Consider the following 16,425-nt stretch of genomic DNA (forward strand, 5'->3'; position numbering starts at 1 on the left):
ACATTCCAGAACAGGGCGCGGTCGTGACGGAACCGTTCCGTCATCAGCACAGCTCAGCCGTGACTGATGACGGAACGGTTCCGTCACAAGCATGGAAGGGGTTAAGGGCTTGAAATCAGGCTCTCAATCGGACACCTGCGCAGCCAGACTGCTAGCAGATGCTGCGGAGACTATCAACTTTGAAATCAATAGCATCATTAATGTGTCCTTTCAGGAGGCTCGCGTCCTAGATGTCTGGAAGCAGGCCAAGATTCTTCCCTTACTAAAAAAGCCATCTCTGGATCCTCTTAACCAAGGGAATTACCGTCCCATCTCCCTTTCGCCCAGCGTGGCAAAGGTGTGCAAAAAGGTGGTGACTAAACAACTCACAGAGTTAATCGAAAGCTTGAGCCTCTTACATCCGCCCCAGGCAGGGTTTAGCGCTTCTTATAGCACTGAGTCAGCCCTGGTGGAAATCCTGAAGGCCATCCGGGAGTGTCTGGACACCAGCGGGAGGGCAGCATTGATTCTGCTTGACCTGTTGGCGGCGTTCAACACGGTTCCACACTCACTGTTGCTCACCCGACTTGCTGCGATTGGTGTCTCTGGCACTGCTTGGGAATGGCTTAAGTCCTTTCTGGAGGGGCGGATGAAACAGGTCTGGCTCCCGCCGTCCTCTTCATCTACTCAGACAATGGCCACAGGTGTCCACAGGGATCTTCTCTATACCCCCTTCTTTTTAACATCTATGCTACCCCTTTGGTCCAGCTGAGGACTTGGGGGCAATAATGATTGCTTACACTGGCGACACCCAGATCCTATTTACATGGGGCAAAAAGAAGACTCCATCTCCTCCGCAAAAAATGTTTGACCTCGGTATTTAATTAGCTAGCCGCTACTCAACTTAATTGTAATGAAGAGAAGTCTGAAATACTCCTCTACGGAAAATTCCCCCCCAACTTCAAAGATGCGCTCTGGCCATCTGAGTTCACCATGCCATCCTCAACAGGCAAACCCGCGAAGAACCTGGGGGTTTGGTTTGAGGAGAACCTTTTGTTTTCCACACAGGTCAAGAAGCTTGCCGGTAATTCCTTTATGCTACTTAAAACCCTCAGGAAATGTCTTCCTCTTCTTCCAAGGGCTCCTAAAGAAACAGCCACCCATGCTCTTATCTTATCCCGATTAAACTATGCTTAAGCTCTGTATGTTGGCATCCCTGACTATCTGCTTAATACGTTACAGGTGGTCCAAAATGCTGCAGCCAGCCTTCTTCAGAACATCCCTACTAGAAGCAGTGTGAGACAACATCTGCGCTCACTGCACTGGCTTCCCGTGGCAGAACGGATCAAATTTAAATCCTTAGTCATTGCTCATCGAGCCCTTCATGGCTTAGGCCCTACATACCTACAAAAGCGGTTCTCCTTTTATGCTCCTACGAGACAACTGCGCTCCACGTCTCAACTCCTAGCCCAGGTTCCCCGCTTCAAACTACAAAGGTTGGGTGGCTGCTCCCTTGCCCTGAAAGCTGCTCTGGCCTGAAATGCATTGCCATTTGCTTTATGCAACACTCAAGACCCCACTACTTTCAAGAAAATCTGAAAACATTCCTCTTTGTTTAGCTCAACTCATCCTACCCTATACAGCTTGCGCCGGAACACGCCTCCGAGTGAGTATCTGTGTGTGTTATAAAATAAAAAGAAATAACATAAACGTCTTTGCTCCTGAGACAACGTGTGAAAGTAGAGAAAATACACTCAATGAAAAAACAAATTCACCTATTAGGTTCTCAAAAAGTGGTACCTCAAACATATGAAATTTTAATGATATGTTTAGTCTTTGCCCATTACTGATATAACACTTAAAATACATTGTAGGAAATCTGCTTATTCTGCATGGTCACCCCAGATTATACACTTTTTGCTGGACCATATATTTGTGCTGGCTTTAGAACGCCGTGTACTTTACCCCTGCTAACCAGTAGTACAATGACTGTGCTCCCCCTATAATTATGGCCACATTGGCATATTCCTAACTGGTATATTTAACCTGCCTAGAGGTCCACAATGTTTGGTTAAAAATGCACCTTGGGCCTGGAAGCAAAATGGCCCTAACGGATTTCAGCACCTATTGTACCATTCACTATAGTTGCTGTGGAAACATGGCTTCAGGTCTACCACTGTAGCCTGACTGTAATAGTGCAAACCATGCACTGCAGCCTGTCAAAATAAACCCTTTTGACAGGTAAAATCCTTAGTTTTAAATATTAATAAGTCACCATATGTGAGCCTTATAGACCATAATGTATTTAAAAGTGGGCTATGTAGAGAATTAATATTACCATGTCTCTTAAGTGACAAGGACCTAAAAGGCCTAGCTGTCCTATGTAGAAAATCAGAGAACAGATTAAAATACTAATACTGTATCCCTGGAATGAGACCAGCTACAAAACTAATCAAACAACTATTTTTAATTGTTAATCCAATTCAATGGTCAAGTCAGATGTTTAATAAATGTCAAGTAGAAATAACTTTTACAAAGTTACCCTTTACCTCCCTGAACTGTCAGCAAGTTAGTAGCATATGTCTCTGCCAGTGCTCGGCCTGTACTCAGCCTTGAATCGGTGTGAAATGCCCCCAAGAAGCAAACAATAGGCTGACTTGAATGGGCACAGCCGACTGCCCTGAACTCCACTAAATATAAAGGGTGGGAGTTGTGGGCTTCCTGTTTGACACCTCAAATCCTGCTTGACAGGTCCATTCAGCCATATGAGGCACACTTAAAAGAGAGAGAACAGGATGCCAAGACAATTCTTGTGTATCCACTCTCAGATTGCTGGAGGACCCTGCTATGGTATTACCAGATGTCTTTCTCCGGGTTTGTTGTGGGTATATTGCCGGTCTCAAGCTTGATTTCAGTGCTAGGTGTGGTTGGACACTAGGATTACCATAGTAAACTCGCCACACACACACACCTCTAGCCCTCAGAGACCAAGTCTAGCGGGTTCAAAGACGTTTGCCATTTTGAAAATGGCCTGACACATGGCATTTTGGGCCTGTTTGCAGTAAGGCAAAAAGGAACTACTGAAAAAGTGGGTAGGGTTGGTCCTGTGAACTTTTAGCCTATTGGTTAGGGTGTGTGCAGAATCATCCCACCCCCATATGGTTCCAGGAATAAAAGATGCACTCAAATCAGAACACCTACTAGATCTGCTGTGACCCGAGAGGAGGCCTGAAGATTGAACCTAGTGTGTTCCCTCTTGTACCCAGGACAAAGAAGTGAACTTCAAAGGCCAGTTGGCTCACCTCGTGTGTGTGTGGCTAAAGGGAGACAACAAACTGCAACAGACCTTTCCCTGGAAGTACGCAACTGATCAGTGGCAACTGGACCTGACCTGGACACTACTATATGACTCTCCCTAACACCCTGTAAATCTATAAGTGCCTCCCCTGAGGAGCTCTAGAAGTAAACTTCTTTAGTTTATTGGGACTTAAAACTGAAAATAAAATCTTTGGCATCGTGGTCAGCCTCAAATCGCAACTAGGTCATAGACTATCGCAACCACTAACTATCACAGGCGCTTTGTGATACTTCTTCTTAGAACTGTATAAATTCATGACTCTGCTTAATTTTAATGTCATATTGTTTATAGAATTTTGCATAATTCTCTATTTCAGTTTGGGATTTTATTTGTTTAGCATTTTGACCTTATTACTGTATTTGTACTGCATAAATACTTAACATATTGCCTTAAATTAAGCCGGTCTGCTCTGTGCTATACCTACCGGGGCTTCAGTTTAGGTTAACTCCGTAACTTTGAGGGTTCACCCTAACGTGGGGTGTGATTTTTTAATATGGTGGGTACTACAGTTATCTTTACTGACCAATCGTGAATAACAAGGATTCTAGAATATCTTTTTTTGTGATAATCCACTAGGTGTGACACCTATTGTTTTAACATTCACTAGTTTGTTTATTTAATCTGTGTTGTGGAGGAAAAGGAGGGAGTTTTCCTATTGTGCAACAATTTTAATTTATTTTGGATGCCACCAACACAAATCCAAAGATTTCAGATGATTTAAACTGTGATAAATTATGCATCCTTTTTTTTTTAATTACAGCCTGTCAGAAATGGTTAGAAATTAAAATACAAGCTATACTGTTTCATCACAGGAAGGTAAATGCACAAATAATTACTCAATCTCATGACCACAGAAGATTAGTTTTAATTTATTGTTATCTTATCTACTCATGTCTCCTGGGAACCCAGTTATGGAATAAATAAAGACTTGTGATTTCATCGGTGTCCCTTTACCATGATGCAGTTTGCAGATATGTATCTGCCTGTTTGATTACACATTATCAAAAAGTCTTTAACGCACCCTGGAAAAACAAAACTGTGGTTTTGCAATGAATATGTATTTTACCTGGTAATTGTGGATGAATGTTTTCTATCATGTAATCCTTTATATTTCTTGGCATTTCACCTCTAATGTCCACAAGTACCCTTGTCTCGTTGGAAGATATCTGGTAGAGTAGTACTGGGCTAGGATTTCCTAAAACTAGCTCAGCATGATTGGCTTTAAACTGTGGAGAGTCCTAAAAATAGAAGATGCATTCAAGAAAGATACATCAGAAAATGATCATGACAAACTTAACATAATAGTAAATTGGACCACACCTACACATTCACATATTAGCACTTGGTAACACATCTTTATCTGAAAATAGAAGTAGATTATTCAGTAATACATTCTAATATAATAAACAAGCATTAGCACAGCTAAACTGGTCTGGCGTGCCAAGCTGATGCAATGGCTATTTGTTTCTGGTCTCCCTGCAGACAGCTTAAGCAGTCCGTCACTGACAGTATAGTAATCGATACTTCTATAATTCTGAGATTTGGCTTAATGATTGCTCATGATTGGATGGCTTCTAAATCCATTTCACCTTGCTACTCCTCACTGGATGGCTTTGTTCCCTGTTCTTGTGTTGGTCGTATCTCTGGATCTATTACATTTCACCTTTAAATTTCATGGATTGTGGGTATACCTCCACTGCGGACATTAGATTAAAAAAATGTCATATCATTTAGTGATTTAACGTTCCTTAGGGGTGCACATCCTGCTTTTTTCCCCTCTCCCTTCCTCCTCCTTTCTCACCAATGGAGCGCATGCTCCTTACTGCACTCTCTAGCAATGTCTCTTTTTCTCTCCCACTCTTGCTACGCTGCTCACCCTAGTTATCTTTTTCCCCTCCATCTAACAAAAACTGCTGTGGCACGGTGTTATGCTCACTCTTGCTCTCTGCACTCCCCTGCCTATCTCTTCCCCAGCATTTATATCACTCCCACATCACTCATCGCTATTAGCTTTGGTAATAATGGATGCTTTTAAAATTGCATCGGCATTGACAAAGCCAATACGGGTGGATGAAAGTGTATGTTTTAATTTTATACTTCCAGGTTGGAAACCACCGGAGAAGAATAAAAAATAATGTCTGAAAATGTTTACATTTTTTTTTCTATACTTTGAGTGAAGAAAGGAAAATGTTACTTACGCAGTAAATCATAAATGTGGAAGAGCAATTAGCCGTGACTCCTCATCTTGCTGGTAGTGTGCATGGCCATCGACTTTATTGTTAGATTGCTTTACTGCAGAACGGCTGAGGATGGAACGTGAAACAAAAGGATGTATATAGACATGTCCAGTCAAAAGAAAAGAGGAAAGGTAGATAGAGGATTCCTGCAACAGTCACAGGCGTCCGGGGAGGAGGACTGGCGCATGTGAATCTACAGCACTAGATCCCACGAACAGATGCTTACTGGGTAAGTAAAATTTTCTGTTCGAGGCATGTGTGGCTGTAGATGCACATCCCTAATAGTAGGGCCTGTATTCTGAATCCAAACCCGAGCAACGCACAGGCGAGCACAAACAGTTACGATTGAAACAAATGATCCCAAAAGACAAGCCCGATCTTGCACAATCCCCAATACTATTTCCTTCTCTGTCATCTGAATGCCATAACCAACCATTGTTGAGAGGACTTGATTAACATCGATCCAAAATTAGCACAGCTTTGGCACGTAATAAGGTACTCAAATTCTAGGACTTCAGGAGCATGAGAGCAAGACTGACATACCTGGGTCTAGGTGCCTGATTTCTCCATGGCTCTGCGTGAGAAGGTACGGCCAGTTGGGGAGCCTCTCATGCTGTACCACTGATATTTCAATCAGAATGATGAACCAGGATTGGCAGGCCCAGGTGGGAGCCATCAGGATGAGTGTAAGAGATGTCTGCCGAAGCCTCCGAACCACAAATTGATGTAGTGGGTTAGGAAGAAAAGCTGAAGCAAATATCCCTGACCAATTCACCCATAGTGCATTGCCCCCCAGGACTGTGGGTGTGGGAACCTGGAGGTGAGGCATGGGCATTTGGCATTTTCTAGCATGAGAAAGAGGTCTACCTTTGGGAATCCCCAATGGTAGAAGTACTAGAGGAGGGCTTGTGGGTGGGGTTGCCACTAGTTATTGTCCACTCTCGGATGGTACTCTGCTAGTAGATGGATCTTGTGTCAGTGGTCCCACCAACAAATATTCTGGGGTAGGTGAGAGACCTGGTGAGATCGGGTGCTACCTTGCTTCTGAAGATAGTACATGGTTGTCATGTTGTCAGTCTTGATAATGATTACCTTGCCAGTGAAGTGAGGGATGAAAGCCTTTAACGTTAGGTGGACAGATAGCAGTACCAGGTAATTGATGTGGAGACCCTGTTGACTGAGTTCCAACTGGCTTTGTACAATGAGGTCCTGTATGTGGGCACCCCATCCTGTAAGGAAGGTGTCCGTTGTACTGGGCCTCTGAGGAACTGGGCCAAGGATCGGAAGCCCCTGCAACAGGTTGTTAGTGTTCCACCACTGCAGAGAGTGACAAGTGCGGCGGCTGATCAATACTAGATCTTCCCAATGACCCTCTGCTTGGAACCACTGGTGTGCTAGGCACTTCTGCAATGGACGCATGTGGCACCAAAGCAATATAGGATGCCATGATGAAAATGAGGGGTTAGTGCCTGCAAGGACTGTATCCTGGCAGCGTTTGGATAGGCGATGCCAACTTCTGAGTTGAGGATTGCACCCAGTTATGGACGTATCTGGAGGGATTGGAGGTGTGATATTGTAGCTTTGATAGTAAAACCTAGCTTGTGGAGAAGGTTTATCGTGACCTTTGCATGCCTGCGGCATTTCTGTTGTGTAGCACTCTTGATGAGCTAGTCATCTTGATAGGGGAAGACGAAGACAAGAACACCCTCTCTGCGCAGAGGAGCTCCCACCACTGCGAGACATTTGGTGAACACCCTAGATGTCCCCAAAAGGAGCACCTTGAACTAGTAATGGATCCTGAGATACAGGCAATGTGACGTGGTCATGAAGTCACCTTGTTACAGTAGTTTATGGAAGTGTCCTAACAATGTATTTGTTAAGGGGCCTGAAGTCCAGAATGGGTCAAAAGGAACCGTCTTTTTTGGGGGAACTGTGAAGTACAGAGAATATACTCCTATGCCCTGCTGATATTGGGGGATAGGTTCTATCCCCAATAATTCTACATTATTTTGAAGCTGAGGTCTCGTGCCATATGAAAGGCTTAGCCGTAAACCTGGCTATCCCTTCCAGTCTTCCATCATGGCGATGAGTACATGGTGCTGTGTGACGGAGGAGTTGTCGCTATACTCAATCCATGTCCATCCTGCTGGCTTTACACCTTCTCTGTACAAAGACAAATTTGAGTGGTTCCCCTGATCCTGTAACTTTCTGATACAAGGTGTATGATGAAGGCTTTACCCTAGCTTGTCTCCTTGTCTTACTCGCACCCTGACCCATGTATAGAATCTGATTGTTGGGTTCCCAAAGATTCTGTGGGTCTGGGCATCGCATGACAGCCAGTCTTGCGACATACCTGCCCTCTTTTGAAAAGAGCCTTGGCATGCTTCCCCTTTATTCCTATTGAAGGGAACCGGAGAGTGGCGAACCCTACTGGAATTCATGGGTATTGAGTCGTGTTTCCAAGAAGCCTTCATTTTACAAGCAGCATTCTCTAAAAAAAGGTTAAAATTTGCTGTTGTATTATGCATGCGAATGTGACGGTGCTAATCCTTGCTATAAAAAGCAATTTGTATTAATGGTTTTTCTCTGGGTTCTTCCCAAAAACAACGTGGCATGTAGTCAGTTTGCTAATGTGACTTGAGTTTTCTCAGAAGATTGATAGTTAAGGGGAAGGAAGTTACGTTTATTCCTTAAACTGTTTGTTGTATTCGACTCAAAGTGCGGATGAGGAGACAGAAAAGTCGGACTGTCATAAGGGGTAGGTAAGAGCTCCCTATTTGCTATAGCTGAACAGCGCATTACCGTCATGTGTATGATTGGATAGCAAATGCAGGTGGCAAGAGAGGGAACAAAGTGAGAGGAGTCTGTGAAATAGTTCTGCAGGATAAGAGACTATGCCTGACCCGGTGGTTTCATACTTCTCTATGTTTACAGGCTGGTAGTTTTTTTGTAGAGCTTTGCTTTTTAGCTCTCCGGAGGTAAGATTGTGGGACTAAGTGCAAGATGTCTTTTTGAGATGAGCTTTCAGTTGTCCTATCGCTGAAGGCTGGTAGTCTGGGGAAGTAGTGTCTGGGGCGTCCTTGAAACAAACATTTGCAATGCAATAGGTCTCACATTTGCGAGAGTTTAAGCTATTCGCATTATAAATGACAATGCATTTTATTTAGGTTTTAAAAACCAAAACATAAATAAAAGGCATTGCCATTTACAATGCCAATAGCTCAAACTCGCGTAAATGCAAGACCTATTGCATTACAAATGCTTGTTTTATCAGTCTTCTCATCGTTGATTATTTTCTTCATGTTTTACTCCTCCTACCCCCAGTATCGCTTGGTATCCATTCCTTAGTGTGCTGTCGCTCCCCAGCTCTTGTTGATCTAATTTTCATTGTTCACACCTGCCCCATTTCGGCCTTTGATTTCAGTGTCCCTCTGCATGTCTCCTCTCTGTTCTTCTCCCTTCCCCTCTCCCCCATACCCACCACCCCTCACCAGAGCGGAGCTTAGGGCAATGCCAGTGTCCTGTGTCAGTGTTCCCTGTTACATGCCTGCTGCAGAGAGTTTGTGTCGTCAAAGAGTGGCCTTGACTTCTCCCTGGTGTGGCTGCCTCTGCCTCTTGTCCTTCGCGGTGCAGATAATCACAGTACCTCATGATACCTCATGATACTAGCGCGTGAGGCAGTTACCTTTGCACAGCTTTCGTTCAAACATCCTAAAGCCCTGCAGGTCTGCTGAGCCACTGGTTGCTAAGCCGTGCTTCCTCAAATAAGTTCCACTGTACAGGTTGCGAGCCTTCGTTTATAGTAAGCTATACTAATGTGATCTGTAAAAGACTCTATTTATATGTGGATTGCTGCAAAAAAGAGAATTCCACCCTGAGAACCCCAGGAGAAACCATAAATTAATGTAGGGCTTATACATAGTTTGACGTTTGTTAGAGATTGATGTGTAAACCATTAATTGCAGTGATTCAATTTGTTGAATCTATTTTTAGTGGCCGTACAATAATACTCTTTTAAATCTGTTGATATATAAAACAATCCAAAAATGAACATGAAGAATACACCGTGATTTTCCAAGGACAGGCATTATTTCTAGTTATGACACATTTCATTATTGTGATGAGGGTTAAGGCTGCTCTTTTCTTTAAACAGACCTGTGTTTGCTATTTTTTTTATATCTCATTATACAAGCTTTACCTGTTGGGCAATTTATAATATGTTTTGTTTGGCACTTGGGGCCCAGCTTGGAAACAGTTCTGTGAGTGATAAAGTAAACCAAAGTTCTTCTGAATTGGTGCTTTTTACTATTAATTTCCAGAGCCTGTTACTGTAGGTTCTAATGCGTAGTGAAATGTCTTGCCCGGTGCAAGTTAATGCATACACTATCTTCAGTGGCCTATTACCTAGCGACCTGGTCACTTTAATAAATTACAAGGCGGTGGTCTGCGATTGGCTATTTCCCTCTCTCCTTCGTTTACGGATTTGGTGTACCACCAACAACACTGTTTACTTTTTAAAACAGAACACAGTGTATTTAATTTCTTGAAAACTATGATCCTCTCTGCTTTGCAGTCATTATTTTCGTATGGTGGCTCATTTGTGTCCAGTTATCTGGTCCTTGGGTAGCATTTGAGGTGACATTGTTCCTCCCGAGAAGTTTCAGGGTGGTCTGATTTTGGCTCTGCTGAGTTCTGTTAGCAAATCTTTTCTTTATCTTTCTGGATGGTTTGTCTTGGACTTTGTGTTCAGTGAATCTCTTGACAGCCAGGGGTAGTTTACAGATATTTGCTCAATTAAGTGAAATCCAGGGTCCTCTAGACTTAGATTTGGAGCTTTGTATTTGATGTTGGCTTATACTCAGCTGCTACTTGTTCTTCTCAGGAGGTTTCTGCGCTAAGCTATCTGTGCTGTTTCTTTGACTGACTAGTAAATTTCTTATTTCTCCAGGGTTGGTTGTACAAACTGTGCGTTTGATCTGGAGGTTGATTATTATTTAACACTGTATTCTTGGTTGCAGGAGTTTTCCATCTGACAATTTTTATGTTGGTACAGCCATATCATCGCAGTGGTGCCGCTTTTTCTGCTTGGAAAACCTGGTGATGTCCACCAATCTGTGTTGCTCCCAATTGGACTCTGGTTCTCTGAGTGGTTATTTTTTCGCTGTTCCAGCTCTTCTGTAAAGAAGGGGAATCCCTTAAATTTATTCAGGTCTCTGGAGCTCTGCCTTGCTGAAACCCGATCACTTCAGGAAAGAATATGAGTAGTGAACTGCATGTCTTTGAACTGAGTAGCGAGTGACGGAGGCTGAAGCGGAGTGCTACACAGAGCTTCTTTGCACCTGTTAGAAATGGGATTTCTGGTTGGCTAGGGCTTGCACCTAAGCGCGGCAGAAACTACCACTCTAGTCAGGGCAAGGGAGTTACACACTGAAGATAACCCCTGCTCACCCCGTTGGTAGCTTGGCACGAGCAGTCAGGCTTATCCCAGAGGCAATGTGTAAAGCTTTTGCGCAACACACACACACAGCAGCAACACACTAGGCACACCACAAAATAAACTCCACACAAGGTTATATAAAAATAGCCTTTGTATTATTCAAAACACATTAGAATACTAATCCCACAATATACAATGTGCCAACTGGCACTAGGCAATATTTACAGGGATTATAAACACATGACAGGCCCAATTAGGCCACTGTCATAACCTTTAGAAAGCACTAGTAACAAGTAGTAAATAACGCAACCAGTCACTACTGGTATAATAATGACCTCAGAAACCACAACCAGTTACTACTGGTAAAATACTGTGCACAGCATTATATCACCGTAGCAACATAAACACATGATGCATAAATCCCATTAGATCAGACATAATCAGCAACACAAACACAGTATGCAATAAATCACATTATACAATAGGTATCACAAGTATAATCACATTCTGCAATAATCATGGGGCCTAACACACTGAAACTGACCCCAGGCCAACTGGCCTTTCACTGGGGCTCAAATGCCCTATGTCCAAAATTTCAGGGCGCAGCTGCAAAAGCAGCTAAGCAAAGTGCGCAAAGCGCTGGGGTAAGGGAAGGAGTGTAACTCACCCCTTTCTTCTCATTATAAACAAAGTGCCCCCAAAGAAAAGAATGGTGCTGGCATTACTGTGCCTCCTGGGTTCCCACTGGGACTTTCTAACAAATGTGCCCCCACGTTGCAGCTGTGAAAATAAATGCAGGCACTGGCGCTCACTATGCCCCAAGGGCCCCTGAAAGCCAAATGCGGTCAAACTTTGCAGCTGCCTACGCTGGTGCGGTACAGCTGTGGAAAGGGCCTGGCACCACTGTGCCGCCTGACCCCACTCCGGGACTCTTAAAACCAAAAGTGCCCCCGTAACAGCGGTGCAGCTGTGAAGGAAAATAACACTGGCACTCATGGTGCCCCAGGGAGCTCTGACAATTTGCAATGGAGGGGACAGGCACCGACAATGTGCCTTGACCCAGCCCCAGCCCCTCACACCGCGCGACCACTCACCGGGGTTCTCCTTGACTCCTCCCAGCTTCTCCTCTGGTCTTTAGGCGGGCACACGGGGCTCTCCTCTGTCCACGGGAGCCCCGCCTTCAAGCACACACCAGCTCACCTGACTTCCTGCCGCTTGGGCTCACGGAGGCGGAGTTGGCTGCTGTCCTCCTGCCGGCACTTCCTCTCTGCCATGACTCCTCCCACAGTCAGGCGGACGTGCCTGACATCCGGTTTTGCCGCTCGCAGCCACGGTGGCTCACTTTCTCCTCTGTGGTGCAATGCGGGGTGGGCACCTGCTTTAAAGTAAAGCTCAAATAGGGGGTGGGCACCCGCTGTTAAAATATGCATAAAACAGGGTGAGCACCCACTAAATAAGTATGCAAGTGGGGTGGTCACCCACTCTGCAATAATCTCAAATTAGGGGTGAGCTACCGTTAGATCAGCAAAAATGCGGAGGAATCCCCACGTTGGGATTCCCTCTAAATGGGTTGCAGCTCCATGCTGCGGAGCTCCAGCACTCTCCCCGTCCTGGGAGAGTTATTTCAGCGCACACAGGGCGCTCAGGTCCAAAGTTCCAGGGGGCAAAGCCTAGGCCAAGGCAGGCCAGCACACAGGATCCTCCAGCGGGGAGGCAGACCCTCGTGGCGGTTACTCCTGGGGCCCAGCAGTAGCAATCCTCTGGAAGCACAAAAGCACAACCCTTTTATGGGGTCACAGCCCCTATATTTATATCCCATATTTGCTTTGTCGGCCCTGGCACAGGGCTTGGGGGAACCAGTCCCAACTGGTTCTGAGGTTCTTTGGAGCACTCTGTTTACAGAGCTCCTCTTGACCTTTGCCAGGTGGGGGCTCGGCGATCAGACGCACCACAGGGGGCGGAGCCAGCATTGTACAGGCTAGGCACAGAACTATTCAGGGATCAGGGACTTCACCTCCCACTACTCCAAATGCAGATGCCCTATTAAGCAGAAGGCAAGCCCGTCTGCGCCCGTCCGTGCCTGGACCGCGCCCGGTGCTAGAACCCCAGGACCCCGTGAATGCCACAACACCAGACTCCGCTACGACGCCAGCACCCTCTAGGCACTCAACGCCAGCCGAAACCACACCTGCTTCCAAGCCGCCCTGAAACGGACTCACAGACTTTTCTCCTGCCACACCTGCAGCTTCACCTGCGAAAGAGCCACCAAACCTCCAAGGACTGGACCCAACCACCTCCGCTGCATACTCCTCAACACCCGCTCCGCACACAAACACGCCGTTGAGCTCTGGGATCTGCTCGATACCTCCGCCCCAGACGTGGCCTTCCTGACCGAGACCTGGTGGAACGACTCCTCGGCGCCCGACATCGCCATAGCCATCCTGGACGGCTACAAGATCACCCGCAGGGATCGCGCCAATGGAATCGGAGGAGGAATAGCCATCGTCCACAAGTCCACCCTCAAGGTCGCCACCCAAGCAGACGACACCCTCAACACCGCCGAACACCTGCACTTCCAGATCCAAATCCGACCCGAACACCACCCTCAGAGGAACACTCATCTACAGACCCCCCGGACCTCGAGCTCAATTCAGCGACTCTATCTCCGACCTCGCCAGCACCCATGCACTCGCCTCCACGGACTACATCCTCCTCGGGGACCTGAATTTCCACCTCGAGAACAACAACAACGCCAACTCCGCCACCCTGATCGACAACCTTGCCAACCTCGGCCTCTGACAACTCGTCACCGCACCCACCCACGTCGCTGGCCACACGCTGGTCCCAGTCTTCTCCACAGGCACCCACGTCACCTTCGACCACACCATCGAACTCCACTGGACCGACCACCACTGCATCCATTTTACCTTCAATAAACCAACCACGCACCACCGCACCCAACAGCTACCTCGCCGCTGCTGGAGCAAAGTCACCGAAGACCAGCTGATCACCACCCTCGCCCAAAACTCACCCACCGACCCCACCAACCCAGACACCGCAGCCCGCAATATCAGACAAAGGATCGACGACTGCGCCAACACCCTCGCCCCACTCAAGAAACCCTCCAACAACCATGCCAGCAAGAGAGCCACCTGGTTCACCGTCGAGCTGCAGACCTCCAAACGTGCATGCCGGAAACTGGAGAAGATATGGCTCCACAAACGCACTCCGGACAACCACGCAGCCCACAAGGACGCCACCCGCAGACATCACTACCTCATCAGATTAGCCAAGAGATCCTCCTTCAAAGACCGCCTGGATAACAACGCACACAACAGCAAAGAGCTTTTCAGCATCGTAAAGGAACTCTCCAACCCCAGCGCCAACGCCATACCGCCTTCACAAGAACTGTGCAACTCACTGGCCATCTTTTTCCACCGCAAGATCGCTGACATCCATGACAGCTTCAACACCATGACCGCCCGACTACGCCAGACCCCACCTACCCTGTGAACACCACCAGCGCCAACCGCCTGACCTCCTGGTTCAACGTCAACGACACGCAAGGTCATGAACTCCATCCACTCAGGATCTCCGTCAGACCCGTGCCCACACCACGTATTCAACAAAGCTGATGATGCCATTGGACCCCAACTACGGAAGGTCACCAACATCTCCTTCAAAAATGCGACATTCCAGGAAAGCTGGAAAAACGCCGAAATCAATGCCCTCCTCAAGAAGCCCAAGGGGGACCCCAAGGACCTCAAGAACTTCCGGCCCATCTCCCTGCTCCCGTTCCTGGCGAAGGTCATCGAGAAAATCGTCAACATGCAACTGGCCCGCCACCTGGAAGACAACAACATCTTGGACCCGTCCCAGTCCGGGTTCAGACAAAACCACAGCACCGAGACAGCCCTCATCGCCGCCACAGACGACATCAGGCGCCAACTAGACAACGGCGAAACATCAGCCCTCATCCTCCTGGACCTGTCAGCCGCCTTCGACACGGTCTGCCATCGCACTCTAAAGACATGCCTCCTAGAAGCCGGAATCCAAGAGGAGGCCCTTGACTGGACCACGTCCTTCCTCTCTGGCAGAACCCAGAGCATCCGCCTCCCGCCCTTCCGATCAGAGGCCAACGACATAATTTGCGGCATCCCCCAGGGATCATCCCGCAGCCCGCCGCTGTTCAACATCTGCATGGCCCCCCTCGCAAAAGTGGCCCGCCAACACGACCTCAATATCATCTCCTACGCTGACGACACCCAGCTCAACCTCTCCCTCACCAAGAACCCGCACACCGCCAAAACCAACCTCCACGAGGGAATGAAGGCCGTCGCCGACTGGATGAGGAACAGCCATCTGAAGCTGAACTCGCACACGACGGAGGTACTCGTCCTTGGACCCACCCCCACAGCCTGGGACGACTCCTGGTGGCCGACCATACTGGGAACAGCACCGACACCCACCGACCATGCACACAACCTAGGATTCATCCTCAACTCCTCCCTCTCCATGTCTAAACAGGTCAACGCCGTCTCCTCCTCCTGGTACAACACAATCCGCATGCTCCGCAGGATCTACAAGAAACAAGAAGAACGGTGACACAGGCCCGCAGCAGACTGGACTACGGCAACGCACTCCCACGCAAATCCCAGCCAAACACCTACGACGACTACAACTTATCCAAAACGCCGCCGCCCGACTGATCGCCAACGTCCCCCGCCGCCACATCACCCCCCACCTGAGGGACCTACACTGGCTCCCCGTCGGCAAGAGGATCCCCTTCAAGCTCCTCACCCACGCACACAAAGCACTCCACAAACCCGGACCAGGCTCCACTTCTACACCCCCACCCGCCAGCTCCGCCAGCCTCGCCCTCGCCGCTGTTCCCCACATCCAACGAACAACCTCCGGCGGCAGATACTTCTCCTACCTCGCCGCCAAGACCTGGAACACCCTCCCTACCCACCTACGGCAGACCCAAGACCAACTCACCTTCAGAAGACTCCTCAAGACCTGGCTCTTCGAACAGTAGCAGGCACCCCCTCCCCTCTGCGCCTTGAGACCCTCACGGGTCAGTAGCGCGTTTTACAAGTACTCTGATTGATTGATTGATTAATTAAGCCTAGCGCTGACTCACCTTGCCCCTCCTGGAGCCACACACACCTCACAAGCCCCTGTCATTCAAATGCCAGACATGCAATCTACATGAGGCAGGCAGACATATAGCACACATAAATGCCAACTTCTAAAAGTGGCATTTCTAAAATAGTTATAATAAATCTGCGCACACCATTGCATAGCATTTATTATTACTATTCCAAACATACCAAACTTGACCACGCTGCTCCTCTCCTATCAGGAATTACCACTGAAACACTTACCAGAGAATCTCTAATGCATTCCCATGG

The 16,425-nt window shown here is 47.3% G+C and overlaps 1 protein-coding gene across 1 annotated transcript in view; it reads right to left on the reverse strand.

Annotated features, from left to right (window-relative positions):
- SQLE (squalene epoxidase) overlaps nucleotides 1-16,425 on the reverse strand; it is a 136,790-nt gene that overhangs the window by 81,223 nt on the left and 39,142 nt on the right. Inside the window, exon 6 of the mRNA XM_078686784.1 lies at nucleotides 4,404-4,575. Within this exon, the coding sequence (XP_078542910.1) occupies nucleotides 4,404-4,575 (172 nt within the window). The remainder of the gene's footprint in view (nucleotides 1-4,403; nucleotides 4,576-16,425) is intronic.

This window comes from Lissotriton helveticus, chromosome 4_1 (assembly GCF_964261635.1).
Source record: "Lissotriton helveticus chromosome 4_1, aLisHel1.1, whole genome shotgun sequence".
Taxonomy (NCBI): domain Eukaryota; kingdom Metazoa; phylum Chordata; class Amphibia; order Caudata; family Salamandridae; genus Lissotriton; species Lissotriton helveticus.